The 25,232-nt window shown below is 55.3% G+C and overlaps 1 protein-coding gene and 1 long non-coding RNA gene across 10 annotated transcripts; one reads left to right on the top strand and one right to left on the bottom strand.

Annotated features, from left to right (window-relative positions):
* Positions 1 to 4,337: 4,337 nt before the first annotated feature.
* On the bottom strand, positions 4,338 to 23,976 carry BLACAT1 (BLACAT1 overlapping LEMD1 locus). 9 transcript variants are annotated; one of them, XR_010941319.1, is made up of 3 exons: positions 23,796 to 23,976; positions 22,152 to 22,272; positions 8,279 to 8,639 (listed from the first exon to the last, which is right to left on the bottom strand). XR_010941319.1 is itself a non-coding variant. In XM_067729244.1 (2 exons), exon 2 carries the CDS (start codon positions 7,602 to 7,604, stop codon positions 7,503 to 7,505), a length of 102 nt encoding a protein of 33 aa, XP_067585345.1. In that variant the 5' UTR covers positions 7,605 to 7,642; positions 22,152 to 22,609; the 3' UTR covers positions 4,338 to 7,502. The 9 variants fall into 9 exon arrangements, 2 of the variants coding, with proteins under 2 accessions (XP_067585345.1, XP_067585344.1); XR_010941318.1 differs by lacking the exon at positions 23,796 to 23,976 and adding an exon at positions 23,120 to 23,248; XR_010941320.1 differs by lacking the exon at positions 23,796 to 23,976 and adding an exon at positions 19,031 to 19,208 and having other exon boundaries at positions 22,152 to 22,613.
* On the top strand, positions 23,154 to 24,933 carry LOC137219931 (uncharacterized). The gene is made up of 2 exons (XR_010941323.1): positions 23,154 to 23,334; positions 24,017 to 24,933. It is a non-coding gene; the product is annotated as an uncharacterized lncRNA (long non-coding RNA).
* Positions 24,934 to 25,232: the final 299 nt, after the last annotated feature.

Genomic DNA, 25,232 nt, shown 5'->3' with positions numbered 1-25,232 from the left:
AGTCAGGACTCAATATTGATGGGACGGATTGAATTGACAGGCATGCACAGCACACATTTCCCCATACAAGGGGTAAGGACTGGGATACTGACAGCAGAAGGGCCAGGGGCAGGCACCCCAGCTGACTCCTGGAGACTGAAAGGTGTGGGGCACTTATTTGTCCCAGACCATCAGCGACCACTATTGAGTGCTTATGTACTAGCACTGTGGTGGCTGCTCCGGGAGAAGGGGCAGCCCCTCCAAGGAGCAGCCAATCCACCCTCTAAACTACGGAGCAGCATGTGACACTTCAGCCTCATCCTGCCCCGGCTACTCCATGCCTTACAGGATGCTGGCTCTGGGGTTAAACCTGATGGCTCTAGCTCTCTGGCCCCCTCAGAGCCTCTTGCTTCAGTGATAATTTGGATTTGCTGGCCCTCCAGTCAAAGTGGAGTTATGATATAATAATTCTTTTAAAAGATAGTTTTTAGGGGTAAGACAGGAATAAAGACACAGACCTACTGGAGAACGGACTTGAGGATATGGGGAGGGGGAAGGGAGAGCTGTGACAGGGCGAGAGAGAGTCATGGACATGTACACACTAACAAATGTAAGGTAGATAGCTAGTGGGAAGCAGCCGCGTGGCACAGGGATATCAGCCCGGTGCTTTGTGACCGCCTGGAGGGGTGGGATAGGGAGGGTGGGAGGGAGGGAGACGCAAGAGGGAAGAGATATGGGAACATATGTATATGTATAACTGATTCACTTTGTTATAAAGCAGAAACTAACACACCATTGTAAAGCAATTATACTCCAATAAAGATGTAAAAAAAAATTTAAAAAAGATAGTTTTATTGATATATAATTCACATACTGTATGATATAATCATTCTTGTTCCTAATATTATGCCGTCTTACAGCATCTGTCTCTCCTTTAAGTCTGAAATTTCTCATTTGTTACATCACTAGTCTTGAGAAGTACAACTAAAGGTCTTTATTCTCCTGTAAAAAATAAAAGCATCTTTATATCTGTGTGATCATATTGTAGTCCTAAACCACCTTCCCTGTTCTCCACCTCATCTCCTCCAGCCAGCTTTATCCCACTATTTCTCTGAGGTGCTAGGAGGCAGGAGGCCAGCCTTCCCCCAGTTTCTAGATAGCACAAGTGAGGCTCACAGCCCCAGGGCTCAGTGTATCTCCTGAAGCCACCTCCTAGGCCCCATCACCTCACTTTATGTTCACACTCTGCTTCCTCCCAGTCTCCCTTCTCCACAACAGAGTTGGTGGAAATAAATGTTTAGCTTCTGCTGCTGCCGTGTATCACAGTGCAAAATAAACACGAGGGTAGAGGCCCCATCTACTCTGACAACATAATTCATTTACTGCAGAGGGATATAATAAAGTCTTTATTACAGCAATTAACAGAGCAGCATTTGCCAGCATGCTTTTCAGAGGCAACCAGAAAAGCGCTTACTCCAGGTGCATAGATTTCGGAAACCATGCATCTTGGGCCAAAATGAAACCGGTTAGAGGCTTGGTGAATGGGTCCCAGCCTCCCTAGAAAAATTAGCCATCCAGGAGTCAGTTCACCTCAATGCAGGAGCCTGACACAATATGATTGTACTTTACTGGGTGAAGACCTGGACCTGTCTCTAGGTTCATAGTCTTAAGGACATGCATGAAATGCTCCCTCCGAACCCACCCACCCCAGCTGTTGGGCTCAAATCTCACTGACCATCAAAGCATATAGGTGGGGAAGGTTAGCACCATTGGCTCTCAGGGGTACCTTGCCACTGAGGTGGGTGGTGCATAGGGAGAGGACCAGAGGCTGGGCCAGGGAGGGAGGCTAAGAAATCCTTTCATTAAACCCTGCTTCAAGAGCATCATCAAAGTTTAAGACCTCAAGCCTCTGGAAAGAAACGGCTGTTGGGGGGTGGGGGGAGGGAAGGAGAGAAACTCATGAGTCTGCTCTCCGGCCTGGAGAATATATGCTAACTGGCTTTGGGCATAAAAACTGGACAAAGGCATGAAGGAAGCCCAGTTGCCCCAGTTCTTTGGTGGAGGGGCAAAGGAAAGGGAGGTACCGGTTTAGGTTCCTTAGTGATGTTAAGTACATCTGATTACTAATAAACCAAACTTAGCTCTCCAGCCCCCTTCAAGGGGCCAGGGGTTGGCTTGTACCAACAGGACATTCTTCCAGAATGTCCTGTTGGTACAAAACCAGAACCAGCTCTGGTTTTCCCAAGAAGGGCAGCAGCCCCAGTGTCATAGCTTTGTGGGAAAAACTCATTGCAAGCAGCAGCTCTTCCTTTTTTCTCTGGAGCAGACTATCAGGAAGACGATGGGGAGTTTTGATCTCCTTAAAAACATAAAACTGAGCACCTAAGCCACTAGAAAACCAAAGGCTCAAAAGTGCAGAGGCAAACCGCTGTCAGACAGTTCCCCTGGTTGAGGGGTGACCCAGTGGGTTCCTGTCTCCTCCGTTACTCTTTTCCCCTCTCAGGCCTCTGGGAGAAGGTACTGCATTGAAGGATGAGGGCAGAAGCCAGCCTGGCCTCTCTGGAACAGAGAAAGTCAGACCTTTGAGCAACATGAACAATGGGATAAAAATAGCAGTGTTGCCATGGCAACGAAGGCTGGGAGAGTCCTGAGGATCTCTGGGTCCTGCCATCTTCCCCTTCAGCCTTCCTCCCGCCTCTCGGATGGAACACAGGAATAAGCTGAGGGAGAAGGGAAGACTGCCCAAGGGGAAGGAGACAGACCAGTAACCCACTAGGAAACCCTTAAACTCCAAAGCCTGAGGCTTCTGCCAGAGCCTGGGCTCCCAAGTCTTGGGACTCCTGGGTTTTAGAATTTCTTCCTCAGTATAACAAGTTCATCCAGGGATGTCCAGGGTACCCCCCACACTTCACCCTCCTGGTGGATGGTCCTGACATCCTGGGCTCCCCTGTGAACAGCCAAGGTCACTGTTTAGTCTTCATGGTCTGTGGTTCTGATCCCAGATAGGACTGGCCACAACAGCCCAGCACAGGGCGCACTGACTTGGGAGTATGGCCTGAGGGATAGAGGATTAACTCCCATGTCCCTCCATTGCTCACAACTTGGCCTTAGGGAGCAGTTTGTATTGGGAACAGGGTTATGGCGGGGACAGCTATCTCTTGCTCTTGTTTTGTGTCCGGGGATGGAGCATTCACTCTTTGGGAACAGCTTCTGGTTCTTGGTTCTCGTGGTGTCAGCCCCATCACCAGCTGGACACAGCAGCCACCTTCAGGGTGAACACCATGCTTTCTGGGCCAGCGTGCAAGGAGCCCACCAAACACAGCAGCCCGAGATTTTCTTCTCTGGTGCAATCGCATCTTCATGGTTGTGGAAGACACTTGTGTCTGTCTCCAAAAGTTCAAGCCACACCTGGGCACATCTGATCCAATGTACCCTTGCAATGTATGCCTTCCTGTGAGGTAGGGAGGAAATGGGTCTTGTCGCCACCTTTTACAGGGGCTGGGAGAGAGGAAGCAAGTTGCCGAGGTCAGGAGTCAGCCATGGGGGAGCTCTGGGAGACTGGGGGCTGCAGCTCTCTATCCAAAGACGGTCATCAGCCCATCCCACCCCCGGCACATCCCAGACCACCGGGCAAAACGCACATTCAGTCTGTAGATAGCAGATTGCAGCCTGAGGCACTTCCCCTTGCAGAAGGCAAGGTAATAAGGTGGGGTGGGTCAGTCAGCTTGGAGATGGGCTCACCAGCAGCTGTGCAAAAGGGTTACATAAACTGGGGCAGGGAGCGGGTCCTTGAGTTCCATCTGCTAGGTGTGTGTGTATGTGTGTGTATAAGAGAGACCGTGCACAAAAGTGGCACTTGGCATGGCCCCAACAGGGCCTGGAATTGGAGTCCTGGCTACAAGAAGGAGAGACAGAACTTCAGGGCATCCTGGTTCCCTGAGCGGGGAGTGCTGGGTAGGATTCTAGCAGGAGAGGCTCTGGGTGCCTTGGCTTTCCTTCTCACTCCTCCCACCCTTTCCTGGATCTACCATATCACTCCCAACCACCCTCCCCGCACATTTGCTGCATGCACAAAGCACACCAGCTGGGGCACAGGAAACCTGCAACCCCTCTGGTTCCATAGCCTTGAGCCCCACTGAGGTTCAACTTTCCAGACCCACAGAGCCCTGGACTCTGGAGGGGACTTAGAGGACATTAGTGCAGTCCCTTCTTTATAGTTGAGGAAATTGAATCCCAGAAATAGGATATAATTAGCCTAAGGTTACGCCATCAGTGACGAAGCAGGGCTAGAACCCAGGAGAGCTGGTTCCCGGCTCAATGCTCTTTTCATCCCACTGTGCTACTTTGTGCATAGTTCGGTTAGTTAAATTATTGCTGTTGTTTTTTTTTTTTCCAAAAATAACAATCTTCCTATATATTCCCATTGACCCATATGCTACATGCAGAAAGCCCTTCTCTGGGAATGGAGAAGGAAATGACATTCTAATAAAAAAAGACCTGAGACAAGAAGTTCCTCGGGACCCCTCCGGCCAGGGTCCCAGACAACACTCAAGTCGTAAGAGCCTCAAGCACCCTTCACGTCTCTTTATCCCGCCACACAACAGCCCACATAACTAGAGAGGAAATGAGCCGGCAGCGTTCTCCCTTTTATAGATGGGAAAGCGAAGCCGTCTCACCTGTCTGCGAGGAGGACTCAGTGCCACGCAGCAAGACCGGGAGGCCCGACCCCTCCTCGGAATCGTCTACTCATGTTGCCACCTGCCTCACCCCTGGAGCTCTTCGTCCCCACCTCAAGGCAGGGTCTGGGAGAGAACATTGGAGTGGAGGAAATTAGAAACAGGGAGGACAAAACAGTGCAACCTGACCTCTGGGAAGGCGTGAGACTCAGGGCAGGAAACAAGGCAGCCAGACCCCACCCCCAGCCCCTAAAAGGAACGGGAGGAAGAAAAGCCTGGGCTACAAGTCAGGTGCTTGGGGCACGTGGTCTGTGGATGCGGGGGCTGCTTCTGCCTTTTTGGGTTAAACTTCTCTCCTGGGCTCCCCCTTCGAGATGCTGAGAGGGGCCAAGTCCCCATTTCCCTGAGAAGGAAACTGAGGGACGATAGATTGTAGGGTGAGTTGGCTAGAAGCTGCTGCCGCCTCCTACTCAGCTGCAGTGTTGGCCTCAACCTTCGCCCTGGATGAAAAAGGGGCCACAGCTTGGAGGCCAAGGGCAGCTGTCTGCAGATACAGCTGGGCCTTGACCTTGGGACCTCTCCATGTTCCCATAGCAGGGGCTCAAGATATCCAGTATCCCTCCGGAGCCAATGGAGTTCCCCTGGGGGAAGCAGCTCTCTGAGCTGGCTCACTGCCAAACCCCTGCAGCTGAAATGGCTGCCAAGCCTGAGAGCACAGGGGAAAGCTCTCGTTCGCCACCCCTCCCGCATATGTTTCCCACTCTCCTGACCTTTCCTCCAGGTGAGCCCATGTGGTCAGGACAGAACACCCAACACCTCTGTCTCCAGGGATACAATTTCATCCTCCACCACAGGAGTGACTTCGCTGGGGCTGCAGCCTCGCAGGCAACTGCTAGGGACGTACCTGGTCTCCAGGTGGGCTCTCCCGCCCATCAAGGAACCCTTGAAAGCATTTCTGCCCATCTCTTTGCCTCACCGAGGCCTCTGCTGTCCAAGAGGCTGAAGAACCAGGGGGTTTTTCTTCTGTCCCTTGTGACCCCACTGGCCTTTACTGCTCCTTCCTCGAGGGAAGGACTTCTGTTTATAATTCTTTGGATATAAAAGGAAATAACAGATTGCAGAAGGTTGGGGCTGGGCAGTAAGGGCAAAGGAGGGGGTTGGAGGATGGGAGGAGAGAAATCTTAAGCTGTGCTCTAGCTTTGCAAAGAGGACCTGGATACCACCAAATCCGCCAAAAGCCCAGGAAATGCCCCTGCGTGTGGGGCTTGAGGGAGACAGGCAAAGCCTGCCAGGATAGAATGTGCCCTTGCTTCTGCATGAAACAGTGGAGGAGGTGTCCTGTCCTCCCTAACTACCCAGAGAGGTCCACATTCCAAGGAGAGGGGTACACAGCCCCTCCTGTCCTGGGGCCCTGACCTCCTCTACCCAGGTCACTTGTTATGTTTCAGAAAGGTTATTCTGTCCCTGGATGCCAGAGGGGCTGTGACTTTGTTCCTGGGCTGAATTGTTCCTGTGATGAAGTAGAGGACAGACTTGCTAAAGCTGCAGAATCTGCCTAAAGTGTCTCTGCCACTGGCGTTGCTGCGTGACCCTCTAGCACCTGAGAGGTCCAGGCACAGTGACAGAGGCCGAGTTTCATCGAAATGGGAGGCAAGGAAGGAAGCGAAGGAAGGAGATGGTTTTTTGTTTGCTTCCTACCTCCTGGAAATAGGCTGGGAGTGGAGACAGATTCTGACCCTGAAGGTTGCTGGAGGTAAGGAGATTAGGGGACAAGTCCAGGAAGGTCTTAGAGGGCCCCCTCCTCCCAGAGTGTCCCCTAAAGGCACCACATGCCAGCATTTCCCCCTCTAGGGCTTCTGAGAAGAGAAGGAAGGGGCAGGTGAGTGAGGCAGGAGATGGGAGAACAAAGGGAGGGCTCAGTTTAGTCCAGGAAAGGGATCACCCGGTCTGGCCCCGGAAGGCAGTCCCTGAGGAGGGGAGTCAGGGCCTGGGAAGGAGGCCGCCCACATCTGAGCTGCTGCCGAGGAGACATAGTGGAGATGAGTGGGCAGAGAGGCCGGGCTGGAGGGAAGGCTGCTTTCTGGAGTGTGGGAGAGAGCAGTGCAGAGGGAGACACAGAGCCTGCTGCGAGCTGGGGCAAGGTGAGGACAGACGTCTGCCCGGCCTCTCGCTGGCCCTGCACAGCCACACTACTCACAGCCAGGTGGCCTCCCTCAGGCCTGGCCCAAAGGGACGCTGGGAGGGGACAGACGGTAAAGGACTCATCTCCTGGCCACATTCCTGTGGACTCGGCTCTGGGCTCTGGAGGCTCCCGCCTCAGGTCCTGGCATCCCAGGAGAGACTCCATCCTGGGCTTGGAGCAGGTCTGTCTCACACATCTACCTGCCTGAGGCCTCTCCCACGGTCAAGGCTGCTGGGAGTTTCTCTGGCAGAGCAGCCAGTTTCCCATTTAGCAACAGCTCCCCTGGCCCAAGGCAGCATGTCCCTCATGGGAGTGGTTACCCTGAGCAGAGTCCCAGAGCCCTCGGAACCTCAGGACAGAAAGAAGCTCCGTTCCTGGGGCCTCCCTGGGGCTTCTCAGTCTCTGGAAGGCACACGGCAGGTCCTGGGCTTCCCCTGGTGTGACTGGGGCCTCTCTTCAGGGAGGTCTCAGGATTGGAAACCCAGGGGCAGGAGGAGGCCAGGGCACACAGGAGGCTGATGCTCACAGGTTAGACGGGGTCAGGTGGTCGGGTCGCCTGAGAAGAGCCCTGGCCAGATGGAAACTTCCTGCTCCAAGCCTCAGACAGAAGCAGGCGCCTCAGGCCTAGGACCTGCTGGGGGCTGAAGAAGGGGCCCTGGCTCCGCTCACACCGCCGTTTCCCGCTCTCTGTGAACTTCCTCCTTCTTCCTCTTCATCTTGCAGAAACCGTGGAGGCCACAGAAGCAAGCGAAAGTGAACTGGGGCATGCCCTGGGCCAGGCTGGGGGCTGCTCACCAGAGAAGATCTGCAGGGAAAGGCAGAGGAGGAAGAGGGGGCAGGAGAAAGGCAGGAGAGAGAAGCAAGCTGGGGTTAACATCCTGGAGCCCTCCTGAGGCTGCCCAGGCCCCGCTAGACCTCTCACACCGCTGGCGGACGGGGCGCGCCACCAAACAAAGGCCTCTTTGAAACCTCAGTGTTTCCCGGTCGGTGGAGTTGATGTCATTCCTCAAATTGGAGCCTGGGTGAGTCCAGGGTAGAGAAGAGAAGGCCCCGGCTGCAGCTACCTTTGTCCCCCTCCCGCCCTCTGCCTCCCCTCGTCACCACACACCTATGCTTGGGAACAGGAATCAAGCCAGCTCAAAATAACTGTCTTGTGCCACCTTGCACAGGTTAGAGGTGGGGGGGGGGTTCCCACTGGATCCTTTAGATCACACAGTCCGATAATCCAAGTGTGGGACTTTGGGGACCTTGAAGGAAGTCCCTCATCCAGCACAGCCTCTACCCTGACACCTGGAACTGAGTCTCAGATTCCTCCCTTCCCTAACGGCCCCAATTTGTCTGAAACCCTTAGGGAAATCTATAGGGAACATAAGGCACTTGCTTTAACCACTCCGGGCAATACAAATCCCCATCCTCCTCAGTAGAGAACAGACAGCACAGAGTTCTTTTAGGCAACAGGCTATTTTATTGAGCACCTAGGCTGGGCAAAGGGCTTGGGAGGTAAGAATGTAAGGGTAAGGGTATGCTTTCTTCCCTGGCACAAAAGTCAGTCTGAGGTAGGGGCTGAGGCTGGATTTACCCCAGCTGGGCATGTTGTCCCCCACCTCTGGCTGACACGACCCTCATCACAGGCAGCAGGGGCCCCTCTGGTATCTGCGGCATGGGAGGGGGCTTCAGAAGACCAGCTCTCAATCTGTGAAAGTATCCCTTTCTCCAAACACTCACTGAGGTCTCCTTGGCCTCAGCCATCCGCAGATGCCTCCAGCTCACTTCTCTGCCCTTCCTCTGCCCCTGGGCCTGCCCTGGAGGGAGCAGAAATACATTCAAGTCAGCTCCAGCAGGGCAGCCGGGACAAAAGAAAGCACACTGCATTGAGGTCATGCCTGCACCCTGGGCCTGGTTTGATCACTTGTCTCTCTGGGAAGAACACCAGGGACAGCCCAGATGCTGAGAGGAAGGGGTTTGGAATAAGGAAGCATGAGCCGTATCCCGGGCCCAGCCCCTCCTACAATAGAGATTGCATAGAATGTCCAATGCCCCAGATGCTAGGCACACCTGCAAAGTGTTTCCATTGTCTTTGAGGAACTTGGCAGGGCCCGGCTGGTGGCTCTCTGAATAGTTCCACAGGCTTGGCCAACCTGGCTCCTTTGGACAAACTTCCTTCATGTTTCTCCAGGCAGAGCAGAGGGCCCAGCTGGTAGTCCCTCACCAAGCACAGTGCCCACAGTGGAGTGGGTCCTGTCAGGATTCTCCCCTCCCTCCCCCTCTCAGTGTCCTGGTAATCCAGCTAATGACTGTAATTAATAGGTGCAATGCATTTCCAATGGCCAGCTGGGTGGGCAGGAAGCCCAGCTTGAGTCAGCATGGGTAGGTAGACTGGTTATTTAAATACCCGCTTTCTAGCACCATCCACACACCCACTCTCCTGGAGTATATATAGAGAGCAGAGAGCAATCTCCGGGATATATATAGACAGAGCCAAGACACAACTACTATATTTCTAGATCTATCCACTGCAGCTGTCACTGGATCCCTCCCGTGACAAACCCAGAGCAAGACCGGGATCTTAATGGGGGATTAGGTGGCCTGGGTTCTATCCTTGGCTCTGACGCCGGCATGCTGTGTCACCCTAGGCAAGTGACTGTGCCTCTCTGGGCCTTCATTTCCTCATTTCAGTGTTCCAGGAGATTAATCAAGGTTTAACGCTTAGACCCCAAAGCTAAGGCGCTGAAAGGGCACTAGGAATCCTAGCCTGATTAGGAAGAAGGGAGGGAGGGCTGTGGGTTTCCTTGTGATCAGTAATTGTTAATGCATACACTTCCTTTGCTGCAGGAGGTGGGGTATATCAAGGGTACTATCGACAAAGCATTCCCACAAGTACAGGAAAAGTATTTGGGGAGGAATCAGTAGGCACAGCACGTTTGATCTGGGGAAGGAATTCACAACTAAAACAAGTCCAGCAGGTAGCTGTGACCATCAGGCCCCCATCACCACCCTCACAGTCTCTGGTCCCAGGGTTCAGAGATCGTCTTCCGTCCCCACCCTACTTCCCATCCAATGCCTGCTTTCTTAAAAACAGCAAAACGTACACAAAAACACCCCCTACATTCCCCTCCCCCTTGCCAGGCCAGTGACTGTGCCTCCCAGGGATCCTTCGGGAAAGATGAGAACGTGCCGAGTTTTCTGTTCACTGTGACGACAGTGGGGGCTGGGAGAAGGAACCAGGACCTATACATCAGAGGAAAGGAGGGTCAAGTGAAGCCGCTCAAAGCTGGGCTAGGGGCTGCAACCTGGCTCCCGAGGTGTACCTGAGAGGTGTGTCTGAAAGCTCACTGGCAGCGCTGGGTCCTTGTTTCTAAGGGCAGAGAGTATACCCAGGGGAGCTCAGGTCTTTGACCTGAAGTGCCTGGCTATCCTCCCACTCTCTACCAGGGAGTGACGGGAGTGACGGGGCCTTCACTGCAAGGTGCACGACTCCAAGCCCTGGTGGCGCGCGGGTCCCCGGGTCAGCCCCTGCACTGGACAGACCTGGGGCAGAGAGCCCCACCCCACTTTCAGGCCTGCTGTGAGCCCCCTTCCTTCTCCCTCAGAATCCCTCTGCCCTACCAGCAGGAACCTGGGGACCCCCTTTGCCTGGGCTGTGGTTTCTGCTCCTCTCTCTGCTCTGGGCCCCCTGCCTTATGCTCTTCACACTAGCTGGGGGGGCTCCCTGGAGAAGTCAGATCCTGAAGAAACTCCTCTAACTGTTTCTACTTGAGGGGAAAGGGGTCTGAATGTCTGAAATGAACAGTCTGGGAGTCTCAGTGAAGCCAGTGGACTGACTGGGGGCACTCCCCACTCGCCCCCCCGCCCCCCGCTCATCCGTGGTCCATGCTCGCTATGGAAACTTCCCCTCCCACTCTGCAGCTTTCTCCTTTAACCTTAATTTCCATGCCCAGGAGGGGCTAAGGATTTGAAAAACAGCCCCCCAAAACCCAGAATAGGAAGGAAAGGGAGGTGAACACTGAACAAACAGCTGCTGTCCCACGGTTGGTTGCATCTGACTGCAAGCTGTTGGCCCTGGTTTCTTTCACATCCTCCTCTCTGGCCTGGCCCCAGCTCAGGTCCAGATGAGATGGTGTGGGGTACGGGGTCATTAAATACCCTCTGCCGGTCAGCTTTGTAGAGGCCAAGCAGAAGCGCTGTCAAGCCACAGAGGATCATCCCCAGCCTCCCCGCTGCCCCCTCCCCAAGCCTCTCACCCCCACTTCTCCTCTCTTAGAGGACCCTGCAGACACCCTCCAGGGTCCTCCGATTCTAGCCCCTTCAGCAAAAATGGGGCAGTGGGTCAGAGACTGCTTGAATGGTGGAAGAACCAAGAGGAAGAAGGGAGTCAGGGCTGGCTAGAAACTAAGGTAAGGAAGAAGCTGGGGCTCCAGGCTTGCAGACCACAAACTCCTAGGTGTCTCAAATTTTGGCAACGTCCTTCATCAGAGTGGGCGGCAGTAGGGGTTGGAAGGCTAGGGAGATATTTACAAGTGTTGGGACAAGGCTGGGATTCTCTGACAGACAAAAAAGGGACATATTCCTTCCCCTGCCCCCCACCCCGATCCCCTCACCTGCCGAAGCAGAGTAGCTTCCAGCAAGGCCCTCCCATCTTCACTCTGCCCCACCGCCACCTCAGGTAAAGGGCAAAAGAGAAGTGACCTAGAGAGGAGGGGTGCCCTCAGCCTCTAGGACAATGCTGAGCCCCCGCCCCCTCCCCAGCTCCCCTTAGCACCGCGCCTCAGTAATTAAAATATGAATTCACCTTCCCTCCCCGAGCCATTCATCACTGCGAAGGGAAGCAGCTGCGGCTTAGGAGACCGGATTTGGGGGATTAGCTCCGGCGGTGGAGCAGACACACCAGGAGAAAGAATTAAAAAGGGAGTGAATTGGGTTTTCTCTCCCCACCTCCTCCCCTCTCCCTCTCCCTCGGGCCTCCTCGGAGCCTCACACCCCACCCCTTTTCCCCAAAGCCTGGCCTCCCTCGTTAGGTTTCTGGGAACTGTAGTCTCCAGCACTGTGTTGATAAACAGGCAGGCCAGGGGTGGGTGGTGGCACAAACTACAGATCCCAGGCCTTCTTCCCAGGGTTGGCAGCAGCAAAACTGGGCACAGGCTTCCAGTCTGGGAGAAGCCCAGTTCTCCTTGGAGATTAACTCCTTCTTGGCCTGCTTGAGACTGAGTTCCAGCCTCTGGCTTACTGAGTGCCTGGAATCTGGAGCCAAGGTCCCCTCTGCATCTGATGGCTTGCCTAAGCCAATCCTCCCCGCTTTTCTCGCTTGCCCACTTATGGAGAAAGAGGGAAACTGCCCCCACCTTTCAAAAGTACAAGGGCAGCCTCGCATTTACCAGTGGTTCTGGGGGACTTGGGGGCTTTGGGAGCTCAAGGGGTCAAAACACTAAAAGTCTTGAAATGTCTTTACCCTGGCTTCCAGGGTCTTCCAGGCCTGCTTGTCTGAGGCTGGCCCATCACAAGGGTCATCACAAGCATGACTGGGGTCATCAGCTTGACATGGTGACGTGGTGGTCCAGACCATCGGTGCTATAAGGGCCCCAGAAGTCAAACGTTAGTGCCGTGCCCTTCTAAAGATGGGACAGAGATTTTTTCAATAGTCTCTGCATTTAGAAAGCAGAGTGTTAGCAGTCCAACTCCATTTCCATGGGACGAATACAACCAGAGAGATTCACTCGAATCACAGCCGTGTTAAACACGGGTCCACTCTCCCAAGGCAGGCCTTATGCTGGGTATCTCTGAAGACTGTGAAAAAGACTTAGATGGCTCAGAATATTTTAGGTTTCAGCTGTCCGCAGGCAGGTGACAGGATATACACAGCCCTCTGATCTGTGAATCCTCCGGGAGGGGGCATGAGGACAGCTTGCCTATTCAATTCAGTTCAACAATTATGTGAAATATATAACTGCATATCTCCTCTAGGCCTGTCCCAGCAGCAGTGGCCAAGAGTCAAAGAAGAGAAAGGAGCTGCAACTTTTTAACCCCAGAAGCACCCCAGGCCCAGGCGCAGCAAGGTAGGACCGTCTCAGGTGAGTTGTGGGCTTGGTCTTGTGCCCCTGCTTGCGGCAGCTGACCGCTTTTACCCCACCCACCTGTTCTCCCAGTTCACAATTTATTCAACAAACGTTTACCCAGCAACCCCTACTGAGAGCCTTGCCTCGCTGGAGCCTCACAGGACCATAATAATCCTTGAAGGGGTCATCTGTCCCCTCTTTCCCAGGCCCAGCACAGTGCCGGGGCCTTCCTGGCAAACTGTGCAACAGGACTCCTGGGAGGGACTCAGCTGTAGGCAGGAAGGGGGCACTGCTTCAACCTGGCTTTTCAATTAGGACATGGGGAGCTAGGGGAGCAAATCAGGTGCCTGGGTGTCCTTGTAGGAATAGGATAGGCTCATTCTGAGCAGGGGTGGGCAGCGGGACAAGGAGGGAGGTGGGGGGAGGTACCAGCCACCTCTGATCTCTGGCCAAGAGAACCCAGAGGGAAAGTGGGAAACCCTGGCAAATTCTCATCCCTGTTCTTGTACCATCTAAGCTGGGGCAAGAGGGGAAATGGCTTGGATGAGCCCCAGCGAAAACCCAGCTGGCTCGGGCTCTTTGCTTCTCCTGTTGTTTTCATGTTCCCCCCTCTGCTCCTGCTGGAAAAGGAAAACCTGTGATGGACAAAGGGTGATTAGAGTTGGACCACAGAGCCATTTGTGGACATACATCAATAGAGACCTGGTGAGAAGAGGCCCTGGTGTGAGAACAGCACTTTCCCATGCATCTGCCTGTTGGCTCTCCCAACACCCAGCGTGATGTGGCAAGAGCAGGGATTCGAATTCCAGCCCTGCCTCTTTCTAACCCTGTGAACTTGGGCCAGTTTCTTAGCTCCCTTGTGCCTCAGATTTCCCATAAGTAAAATGGGATAATGATAGTATCCTTTTCATAGGGCTGTTTCCAGGATTAGATGAGTTAGTACAGGTGAGACAGATTGAATCATGCCTGGTAAATGTTGGCAGGGGAAATTAAGAGCTCTGAGACATTCTAAATCTGATTCTCAATACCAAATATAGTACCCTCTGATTCTTCAGTGGTCTTAGGCAGACCGGGGGCTGGAAGGAAAGGGGAGGCGAAGGTTGTTCCTCTGCTGCTCTAGCCAGACTGCCTTATTTGCATCTGCTAGGGTCTTCCAGGATGGCTGGGAAGGAGTTAGGCAGATTTAAACGTGAGAGCAGAAATAGGCATGGGGACCTCGGCCAGATGAGTGGCAGGCAGGCAGGAATAGGGAGAGCAGGTACCATTCACAGAGCCAGAAGGAGGGAGGCAAATGCCTGGACTGGGCAGCAGACCAGAGGCTGGGGACCCTGGGCTCCAACTTGCAGCCCATGGGGAGCAGCTGCCTTCCTAGTTTCACTCCGTTGCCTGAGCGCTTTTATTTCAGCCACTGAGAAGTCCCGAGGTCTCTCTCACACAGAAAAAGGTTGAGGATTCCGAGCTGACCACAGAGACGTGAGCAAGGCCGAGAAGCAGAGGCTGTCCGGGAGGCACCGAGCAAAGGCCTGAGTGCTGTGCTGTGTGGTCCAATGCCCCCGACTCCAGCCCCCAAAACTCTGATACAAGACACGCCTCAGTAACTTGGCAAGGGGAAAGGAACCAACTCAGAAATCCCAGCACCCCCTGAATGTTTCCCTCCATCCTAAGGGAATTTCCCTCTGGAATCACTCATCCAGCCTCTTCATCTCAGAGTGAGAAGCCAAGTCCAGAGAGGGGAAGTGACTTGGCCAAGGTCACACAGCTAAGCCTCGATCCCGGGTTACCAGATCCCCTGCATGCACAGCCCCCAAGCGGAGCCCCCTTTGGTGCCCCCCTTTGTGGCTGCTTCCTAGCCTGGTCCTGGGGGGAGATGTAGGTGCTGCAGGAGTAGGAGTGCGCCCCTCACTGTAGCCCATGGCTTTTAGCCCTACATGAGTTTGGAACAGTAATCACATAGGAATGAAAAGCCATAGGCCACAGCAGAGCTGAGGGGGTCCAGCGGCAGGAATCTCAAAAGGATGCAGGGAGCTGGGGGTACCTGGGGAGCCCTCACTCACCTTCCCACCAGCCCCACCCACACACCCACACTGCCTCCCAGGAAGTACCGGGCCCCCCAGGTCACATTCTCTTACCATCCCCCACCACCTGCCGGGGCCCCTGAAGCATTAAAGCCACCGCAGTAATGAGTTTCCAGTTCTTGCCCTACAAAAGCCCCACACAATGGGCCTCACTCCGGGGTATGAGGAGGGGTGGCTTCCTGGCCATAAAGGACCTCCTCAAATTTCCTTAATTAGCCTCCAGCCCCCCGCCCAGGGTCCTTAACTACCTCCTCCTCTAGAGAATAAGGCCGGATCTTTTCAAAGCTACTGCTGCCAGTGCCCAAGACCAGCCCCATATTAGGCTCTCTCCTTACAAAGCTTAACCCTTTCTAGTCCAGCCACAGGAAGCAAAGAGGGCCGAGGAAGGCCTGGGCCTAGAGGGGTGAACGAGTGTCCTGAGCACCCCCAAGGCTGGGGGCTGGCCTGCACTTCCTAGACTAGTCCAGGTGGCTACCAACTGCACCCATTCTTGCGTGACACAACAAGGGCGGGAGTGGTCGGAAGGATCTCTGTCTTCAGACCTAAGTAGAGGCAGGAAAAGGGCCTGACCTTGAAATCCCCACCAGCTGAGGGCAGCCAGCTTTGGAGCCATCCCTGGGCAATGCTGGGGGTGGGGGAGGGGGAGGGGTGGGGGAGGGGTGGGGGAGGGGGAGGGGGCCTCTTGGCGCTCCGCCTCCCTCATTGGCAGGATATGGTGGTTGGTACAGGCACCTCTAGGACTAGGGTGAAGAGCTGAGTCGAGGTGAACCAAGGTCTCAGGACCCTGGAAAAGATGTGCTCTAAGCACAAGTAGTCTCTTCACTCCCTCTCCTATGATGCGTCAGTTGTGGGCATGCATCAGCCTCAGAGAAAAGGAGTTCAGGGAAGCCCCAAGGGATTCAGATCCCTGCGCATGGCCTTGACCTCTCTCAGGGACCCCCAACAGAACGGTAAGAGGCCTTAGGACCAGATCAGGCCCCGGCTCTGCTAGGGAGCAGCAGCAGTCCCCACCTGAGCCCTCCCCCCACGGCTCAGAGACCCTGGATCTCTCCCCCCACGGCTCAGAGGCCCTGGATCTCTGCAGGACCCTGGCTGGAGCAACCTCCTTCAACTGGGCCATGCACACTCCCCAGCAACAGCACACCCCAGTCTTGCCCAAACTTAGGGCCAAACTTCCCACCTGAACTTTGGGTCATCGGCCCCCAACCCCAGAAGCCTTTAGTTTTCCTTCCCTTCCTCTCCCATGGGTCCCCAAATCCCAGACTCAGGACTTGTAAAAAACCGTGGGCTCCAAGCAGAATGACCACAGTCCCCTCCCAAGGGACACTGGGCTCTGGGCGGGGGTCCAAGGGCCTGCTCACCTGGTGGGCCCAGCGAGGGCCCCTCTCCCTCGCGGTCTCCCTCACATTCCCGCAGAGCCACTTCCTGACTTCCAGGCAGCCACTCACTCCTCCACTTACCCCCAGAAGCTCCAGGCCCAGCCCTGAGAGGGCAGGCCTCCTCCCTCTTCCCGCCCACCACTGGCCTGGTCTGAGCTGTGCCCGACTCAACTTGACTCACTAGTGAAGACCTGGCCGCCCCTCCCCCAGCCGGTAGCCGGTGGGTGAGGGCAGGCCGGGCAGGCAGGGGAGGTCAGGTATTCCTTCAACCCTGACTTGGGCCTGGGTAACAAAGGTCTCATTGAGCCTGTGGCTGTCTGGTTGGTGAAGCACAAACCTCTCGTATCTACTCGCTTTTGATCTCACTCCCTCTGAACCAGCCATGTATTACTCACGTCCCCCTGCTGGGCTATTGGTGTGGAGGGGCTGTTTTGTCTCCTCCCTCCCTCCCCATCTCTTTTCTCTCCTTCCTTCCCCTGCTGCTCCCCTCCAGCGTTTTTATGGTTTAATTTTTGGCAGGAGACCTGAGGCGGCTCCCTGGAGGCCCCCTCTTCTGCCTGACTGCCCCTCCCCATCTCTGCAGGCCTAGCTCCTCTCCACGCTCCCCCCGCCCCCCACTCTGTGTCCGTCCACATCCTCTGCTCCCGCACTCGGCCCCGCCTTCTATTTCGAAGATCCTCAGACCGGTCTGGTCCTTCCCTCGGATTCCTGGCCGCAGCTGGGATCCAATCCTGGCTTCCTGGCCCCGAGCACAGGAAAGGCTCAGCCTGCCTGCCGGCCCCAGCCCACCTGACAAGCCCAGGGAAGCTCCAGAGCGGGGCAGCCTCTCTCCACCATGTTCCTGGGGCCAGAAGGACCGGAGGGTGAGGGGTGAGAACAGCTCTCAAGTCTCAGGTATTAGCCTGTCCGAGACCTCCTTGGAATGTGGAGTAAGGGAGAGAGGTCACCAGGCCTCACCTCCTTTTCTGCTTCCTCCAGTCTCGAGAATCTGGTTTCTAGTGAAAGGCCACCACTTGGTGAGAGCCCCAAGGATTCACCCTCTCAAGCTAGGACCAGCCCCCACCCCCCACCCGCAATTCCTGTCTCCTCCGTGGCTGCCTCTGAGCCTTCCGCAGCTCTGCTGAGGGTGAGGACCGAGTGGGGCTCAGGCAGCTCAAGGAGCAGTGCCTATAGGCCACCCCACAGGGTCACTGGTATGACGTCTCTCTGGCTTCCCTGGTCCTGTTCCCCAGGAGAGGCCACTCCAGGGAAAGAGACAGTCACCTCTGAGGTCTGAGCTCTCCCTGGAAAAGCCAACAGATGCTAAGAATTCCCATGCTAGTGACCCCAGAGAGCCCTGCCAGGTCCCCCATGCCTACCAGCTGTGGCCACCCCTCCACCTCTGGGAGTTTCCACCCCTCCCTGGCCCCCAGGTACTCCCATTCAGCTGAGCTGAGGATTCGGGAAACTTCTCCTGCCCTGACAGAGGCCCCATTCTTCCTGCTGCTGGCTCCCATCGTCCCTCATGACTCCACACATTCTTGGGCCTCTAATGAGAAGCCGAGACAGCCCTTCCAGCCCTGCTGTTGCTGTCAGCACAGCCTGGGCCCGGCCACCAGCCTGTGGCAGGAATTGGGGGGTGGGGGTGGAAATAGGAGGGAGTAAATGGAGGCTGGAGACGGAACAGAGGAGGGGAGCAGACACGTGGGAGAGAGAGAACAGAGACGCTGAGAGAAATTATGAAAGAGGAAAGGAAGTGATATAGGAGAAAAAGGGAAAGGAACTAATATGTTATTGAGTGGAAACTATGTGTCATGCACGTGCTAGGCCCCTGTTATTTATAATCACTAGGTGAATGCAAACACGATCATTATTATTCCCATTTGGTAGATGAGAAAACTGAGGCTTGCAGAGGTTCGGTGGGCATTTTGCTCTTAGAGAAGAGGGCAGGAGAAGGCTGAGAGAGAGAAAGGAGAGAGCTGGCAAAGGAAGAATGCTGACCATGAGGAAAGTGGAGGATTGCAGTGGAAAACAGGCAGAACAGGAGGAAGCAGAGAGGGATGGGGGAGCCGGCTGATGGCTGATGGCTCGTGAAAGCAGACCTGAGGTATTCCTGACCTCCTGCCCTCCCCTCAGGGTTGTCTGCCTGACTGGAGAGCGGACATCCTGAGGCCCTGCAGGTGTGCTGTCCCCTCTCCACTAATAAGTTCCTTGATGCCCACATATGCCGGAGAACAGAAGTCCAGCCTGGAAACTGAAGCCTGTTTCACTGGGGAGTAGGCTGCAGCAGCTCCTGTTCTGGAAGCCCCCGGTCCCACCATTCCCTTTGAGGGCACACAGTCACCCTGGATCTCAGCCTACATCAGGGCACTGGGGCTGGAGATGGTTCCAAGCTGAAGGTAAGCCAGCTGGGGGACGCACTCTTTTGCAAGGAGAGGAGTGGGGACGGGGCTGGTGAGCCACTCACTCTCCAGAGAGAAAGCCACAGAGGAAGGGGCGAGCGGTGCAGACTGGGCTCAGCCTGAGAAAGGAATGGAAAACTAGAACTGCTCCAGTGCGGCCCAGTGTGCTCCCTGCCACAGAAGGATGTCAAACACAGGGTGTACAACCACTTCTCAGACCAAGGCCAGGCACACAGCAGGTGCTCAGAAATAGAACACTAGCGTGGAAGGGATTTTTGCACCTGGAAGTAAGTTAGAGCAAAACTTACGTCCCGTCAACTCCAAGACAATGAATCTACATTGGAGCTGACTTCACCTCTCAGAGCTTTTCATAGACTTCTGTACTTTTGGGGGGCAGCGTGGAGCCCAGCAGCCCTGCCTCTTTATCCATAGTGGCAACAAATCGGGATGTTAGGCAGGTACTGAAAAGGAGGCACTCACTCTCACCTGGAAGAGAGTAAACCGGAAGCATATCCACGATTATAAAGATGTTGGTTGAATGACATGGTTATGGATTTGTTGAATGAATGAATGATGAAGCTTGGAAACAAGGGCAAGAGATATCTAGGTTGCCCCATATTTCAGGCTTTGTGTGTGCCTGGAGTGCCCTCATGCCTGTACTCTCTGGGAGGAGGGTCCTTGTACCAGAGCAGGTTGTGGGTAGGAAACACACCCTGGCATCTGACTCTACCCACAGAGGATGGGGGGCGAAGTACTGTTGAAACTTCAGAGGAGCCTTAGGGGGTTTGATTCTGCTGCCTCTGTCCTAAATAGGCCTCCAGATTTGGAGTTGCGATTGGACTGTTGCAGTCCCTGGCGCAGAACTGACCCAGGAAAAGACTAGTTCCAGATGGACCTGGAAGTCTCCCATATATTGTCCTCCAGACCTGAGCCAGACGAGTGGTGTGATCGCCACCAAGAGCAGGATGACCATCCTATTTCTGGACCCTAGGTAGTAGCCTTCCCCATGGCTCAAATTTCCTGTTTCCCAGCTCCATCTCTACTTCAAAGTATGATCAGCTCAGGTTCCTGCTCAGTCACTGACTTAGGAGCCCTGGCCCCACTCCGGGAGGGGGGCGGGGCACAGGGGGTGCTGCTCTACTGAGCAAGAAAGCAGAGAGGTCAGGCAGGAATTCTCTTTTTCCCAAAGGCTTTTTCTAGTTGTCTCAGGAGCCTCAGTTCTGAGCCTTCTCAGGCAAACAGAGAGAGCTCCTTGCCTGGCGGCAGGGTCCCTGGGCTCTTAAGGAAGGAGAAGGGAGACCTGGTGATAGCCTCAGGCAATGAAGGCAGAGAGAGACTAGGGAAGGAGAGAGCCTGGGCAGAACCTGGGGGCAGGAGGTGGTCCCTACAGGCTTAACACCTCCAGCGCCTGCATCTGATCTCTACTAAGCTCCAGTGCTGGGCTGTGAGAGGGAGAACACAGGGAAGCGCTTGTGTCACCAGAATCTAGCCTCCCCAAGCACAGGACCCCCGCCACAGTTTTGCCTCTCAGAGCAGTCAAGCTGTTAAAGAAAAATACAATAACACGGGTCATTGGCAAACTCTCATTCATTTCAACCTGAGCCGTTTGTTAATGTCAAAAGGTTCCAGTGCCTTGCCCAGGCCCTATTCCTCCCTTGACCCCTTTTCTCCTATGCCCTCCTCAACTCACATAGGGCAACTGTGGTCCAGTCTAAAGAATTACACAGCTGGGCTTTTCCAAGCCCCAGTGGAGTACCTCTCAAAGGAGGAGGCAAGCAGAGATAAAGGGTGGGGAGAAGGTCTTTGGGCAGCCCCTCATTTAGCAAACATGCACTGAGCACATACAATGGGACAGGCACTGTGCTGGGCACTGGGAGACAGCACTCACTAAGGCACGGCCACCAAGCAGGCAGTCCTGTGGCAAGACAGGCCTAGATGTGGATGTACATGATTGCATTCAGAGCAGTCCTACCGCCCTGCCTCTGGTCTTCCCCACCAACCAGAACCTTCACAATGCCTTCTGGGGGTTAAACTGAACTTGACCCCCCCCCCCTATTTGATGGTCAGTCCTTCCTCTTCATGCCTTTAGGAGAGTGGCCTCAGCTGGGTATTCTGCGTGTGTGTGTGTGTGTGTGTGTGTGTGTGTGTGTGTGTGGTAGATCTTTTTCTTTCTCCTGACTGTATCAGGCCCCATGGGGCGATGGGGAGTTGGAACTGAGTGACAGAGACAGAAGCGGTTCCCAGCCCCAAGCCCCAGCTGTGTCCTCCTGGAGGATGTAAGCAGGGTTTGCAGGCCACCAAAACTGCTCCCCAAGGGGGCTTCTTAGAGGACAATCAATTCAGAGCTTTCTGATCCTGGGGCTCCCATCTCGGCCTCAGAACAGCCGAATTTCTCTCCGAAGTCAGCTTAAGGGTTACTTAAGTTGGGCTAGGTTGTTCCCTGGCAGATGAAGGTACATTGAAAAACCACCAGGAAAAAGTATATTCAAACCTGAAGAAGAATTTGTCAATGAGGGTTGAGAGGAGAAGAGCAGGATACTAGTGCTTCCAAAAGAAGGCTGTGGAATGTCGGTCAGGAAGGGAGGGCTCTCCCTCCAGCCCCCAGGCGCCCTCTCCTGACCAGTTTGGTAGAGGCAGGGGCTGGTGGCCAGCCAGGTTCCCTAGGGGCACCCTGTCACGGACCCTTTCTCAGGAAAGGGAGCAGCCATCCTCTCCATAGCTGCCTCCCCCACCCCCACCCAGGCCAGCATTCCTGCTCCCTGGCTCGCCTCCAGCTCCAGCCCCTCTAAGGATGCCAGGGCCCTAGGTTGAGGAAGGAGGTGGGAGAAGGACTTAGGGCTAAGAGTTGATGGTTTTGCCCAAGGAAATGGCTTCTCCAGCCTCCCAAGCTGGTTCCTGAGGACTTCTGCCCCAGGGGTACCGGACACCTCTGCTTTTCCCGTCTTAGTGCCAAACAAATGCACAGGTGTCACAAAGTCCTGATCCCCACCTCGTTTATAGCCCCTTCTCCGTCCCACCCCGTACCACGGGGTAAAGGAAAGCGGGGAGTCACCCAAAGCGGGTTTCTCCCAGCCGGGAGAGGGAGACTCGGCTCCCTCCTGAACCAGGGCTCTAGCTCCCTCTTACACTCCCCCCCTGAATCCCACCAGCAGCAAAAACCTTTAAAGCGAACAAAGACAATGGGGTAGGAGTGGGGGGCTTCCTTTCGGCGGACCTGGGGTGGCAGGTTGACGCAGGCTGAGGCTTGTCGGAGCTGGCTTTCAGGTGAGTGCCTGAACCCGCGTCCTGGGGTCCGCCCAAGGCTCAAGGACACCTCATCGCCCAGCCAAACCACCCCCGGCGAAAAGGAGGGTCCTCAGCCGCTCGGCCCTCAACCCGGCCCAGGGGTTTGCAGCACTCTCGGCCTATTTGTTTTCGCTCAGTACTCACAGTTCGGATGCTAAGCCGTCTCCTCTCTCGCACTCACTTCCTTTGTCTCTTTCTCTCTCTCTCTCTCCCTCTCCAATCTCTTTCTCTCTCTCTTCACTCCTTGTCTGATTCTCTGCTGTAGCTTCCAGTGGAGAAAAATAATTATTCTTCTCAATGGGTTCGCACGGGGCGCACGCACACACACGCGCGCGCGCACACACACACATACACACACCGCCGTGGTACCCAATCAATGCACAAATCTTCGGGGTCCCTTTAACCTCTGCGGATGCTCCGGGAGTTAATTATGAAGCCTGTTTCGGCGCAGCATAAATATGCATTAAGGTATGAAATGACAACCGATGCGCTGAACTTCAGGGAATTGGCATTTAGACAGACTTCGTCTCGCCGCCTCCCATTCCCTCCATAGCCCCACGAGCCACCTTCGCAGCCTCGCCCCTTCCCCGGGCTCGCAGTAGCCATCGCGAGCGCCCACCCCGGGGCCAGGGGGCAACGTAGCGGCGTCGGCGGCGCGCTCGGTGCCCGGAGACTCCCTGGTGCGCCCCCTGCGGTCGGGGCAGATCCTTTGCGGGAGGTTCCACTCCCCCAACATCCTCGGGCCCGGCCCAGGCCAGCGCCCCCCCCCCCCCCCCCCGCACAGTGCCTGTCTAACAACAAACTCCGAGCTCAGTCCTTTGAGAAGCTGGCGAGAGCGGGACGGCTACCTGCTAGCTCGCCCTAGTTCCGGGCAGAGCGAGAAAGACCCGGGACGCGATTCAACTCCCCTTCGGGCAAAGCAGCCTGGCGCCCTCGGGTCCCGCCACCCCCGGCCGGTCCCGACCCGCACACGCAGGCATGCATTTGCACACGCGCGCGCACACAGGCACGCACACACAGATGCACACACTCGCGCACAGACACTCCCGCGCGCGCTCACGCCCGCACACACTCAGGGTTATAACAAAGGAAGAGGGGCAGCGCTGCCTTACTTTTTTCTTTCTCTTCTCCTCTCTTTGGCAGCCCCCCAGCCCCGGGGTCGGCGTGCTCGACCCCCCCACACCCCGCCCTCCGCGCCCCCCGACGGCAGCAGGCGGCCGGCATTCCGGAGCAGCGCGTCCGCAACTTCGCGCCCAGGCGCCCGCGCCTCGCAGCCCGGCGGGCGGGAGACAAAAGCTGCGGCGCCGCCAGAGGCCGCGCGGCCAAGGTGTGCTCGCTAATTGTCAGGAAATGTGTGTGTGCGCGCAGGGAGCCGGCAGGGGCGGGGAGGGGGCGGCCGGCGGGAGGGGAAGAGAAGAAGAGGAGACTCCCCCGTCCCCAGCCCCCGCCACTCGCCAGCGCCCGGCACCCGAACCGGGATTAGAGAATAAATTATCTGCTCTCTTCTCATTGGGCTGTGGCTGAGGACGCCGTCGGCGGCGCGGGGCTGGGAGCTCGCCCGGCTCTTTGCATTCACCGCACAGCTCCGGCTCGCCTCGCTTCGCGGGCGCCGAGAGCCCCAGGCCTCGGCTCCAGACGCCAGAGGACACCAGCCGGCTGGCCGCGCCGCCCCTCCCCCGCCGCCCGGCTCGGCCCGACCCCTCTCTCATCCCAGTTCTGGCTGGTGTCTTGGGGACGGGGAGACTGGGGAAAAGAAGCCCAGAGGGTGGCGATCTCCGAGTACCCTACCCCTTCGCTCGTTTCATCTCCTCCCCAAGGAGAAAGGCGAGGGCAGCTGCCGTCAGTCACCTGAGCCAAGCCCACCTCAATGAGAGAGGACTTTGAGAGCCCTTGGAGAGGATCCCTTCGATGACTAAGTCCTCTCCCTTGGGGCCATCTCCTGCCCTCCACACGGCAACAATAACACGGAGGAGCTGGCATTCAGGCTGTTTGCTTTCTCCTCTCTCCAGCCCCATCAGCTCCTGCCTAATCCTGCTCCCCGTTTCCTGGACCTTCTGTTGGCCAACCTGGGAAGACAGCTCATTAACTGACTGCAAAGGAAATGCCCTCTGGTTCAAAGCAGCTCCCTGTCAAGAATTCGTTCATTCATTCCTTCAGCAAGCAAGCAATGTTCAGGACCACCCCTGTGCCACAATGTGGGCTAGGCACCAGGAATATAAAGGGAAAAGATTCAGATGAGACAGTCATGTAAAAAAAATAGAACCACAACTGTGTGAGAGGGGCTGTAACAAGACAGAGGCAAGTTTTGAACCCAAAGGTAGGAGTGACTGACTTCAGACATTTATTCAACCAATACTTTAGCATGTCGTAAGTGCTAGGCTCTGTGCTGGGCATTGGGGATACACAGGCGAACGGATGGGCTTGGTGCCCACTTCCCTGGAGCTGACAGGCTGGTGGACAGGATGGGTACTGACTGGTGTGATGTGAGTTAATCAGGAGACACTGGGGGTAGGCTGGGGATGGTGAATAGCAAGGGCTCTTAATCTACTCTGGGGAGTCCAGAAAGTCTTCTCTGAGGAAATGAGATCTACGTGGAGGTCTGAAGGATGAAAAAGAGGTTAAGATGTGCTGGGAGGGGCACCGGAAGAATTCTGGGCAGAAGGAACTTGTAGAAAAGCCCTTGATCTGCTGGTAAGAGGCCCTGTAGAAGGCAGGTAAACGTCCACCGTGCAGAGAGGGAGGTGGGTCTGAAGACTCAGCCCCTACAGGCTAATGTTCTGGAAAAGGCTCACTTGTGTGTTGTTTCTCATTCTAGGCCAACCCCACACCCTACCCCCATTTTACTTCCAGTCACTGTCTGCTGCAACTGGACTAACTCTATGCCTGCTAAAGACAACGCTGAAATAAAGGACATAGATGGTGATAACTCTGCTTCAGTCCATCACATCCCAGCCGCTTGTATCGGGTTGGCTAAAAAGTTCATTTGGCTTTTTCCGCACTATCTTATGGAAAACCCGAATGAACTGTTTGGTCAACCCAATTCCACACTGCCCATAGGAACCCCCTAAACTCCTTCCCGTATGCTGGGATTGTATGTTATGCTTTCTAAGAACTTCTGCATTTATTACCTCTAGATTCTCACAACAGCCCTTTGAGTTAAGTTTATTGGACGGTTAAGCTTATCCCCATCAGACAGATAGGGAAACTGAGAGTCAGAAAGGGAGA

Source organism: Pseudorca crassidens, chromosome 2 (genome assembly GCF_039906515.1).
Source record: "Pseudorca crassidens isolate mPseCra1 chromosome 2, mPseCra1.hap1, whole genome shotgun sequence".
Taxonomy (NCBI): domain Eukaryota; kingdom Metazoa; phylum Chordata; class Mammalia; order Artiodactyla; family Delphinidae; genus Pseudorca; species Pseudorca crassidens.
Note: the sequence above shows the minus strand (reverse complement) of the source record. Positions and strands in the feature narration are given on the sequence as shown.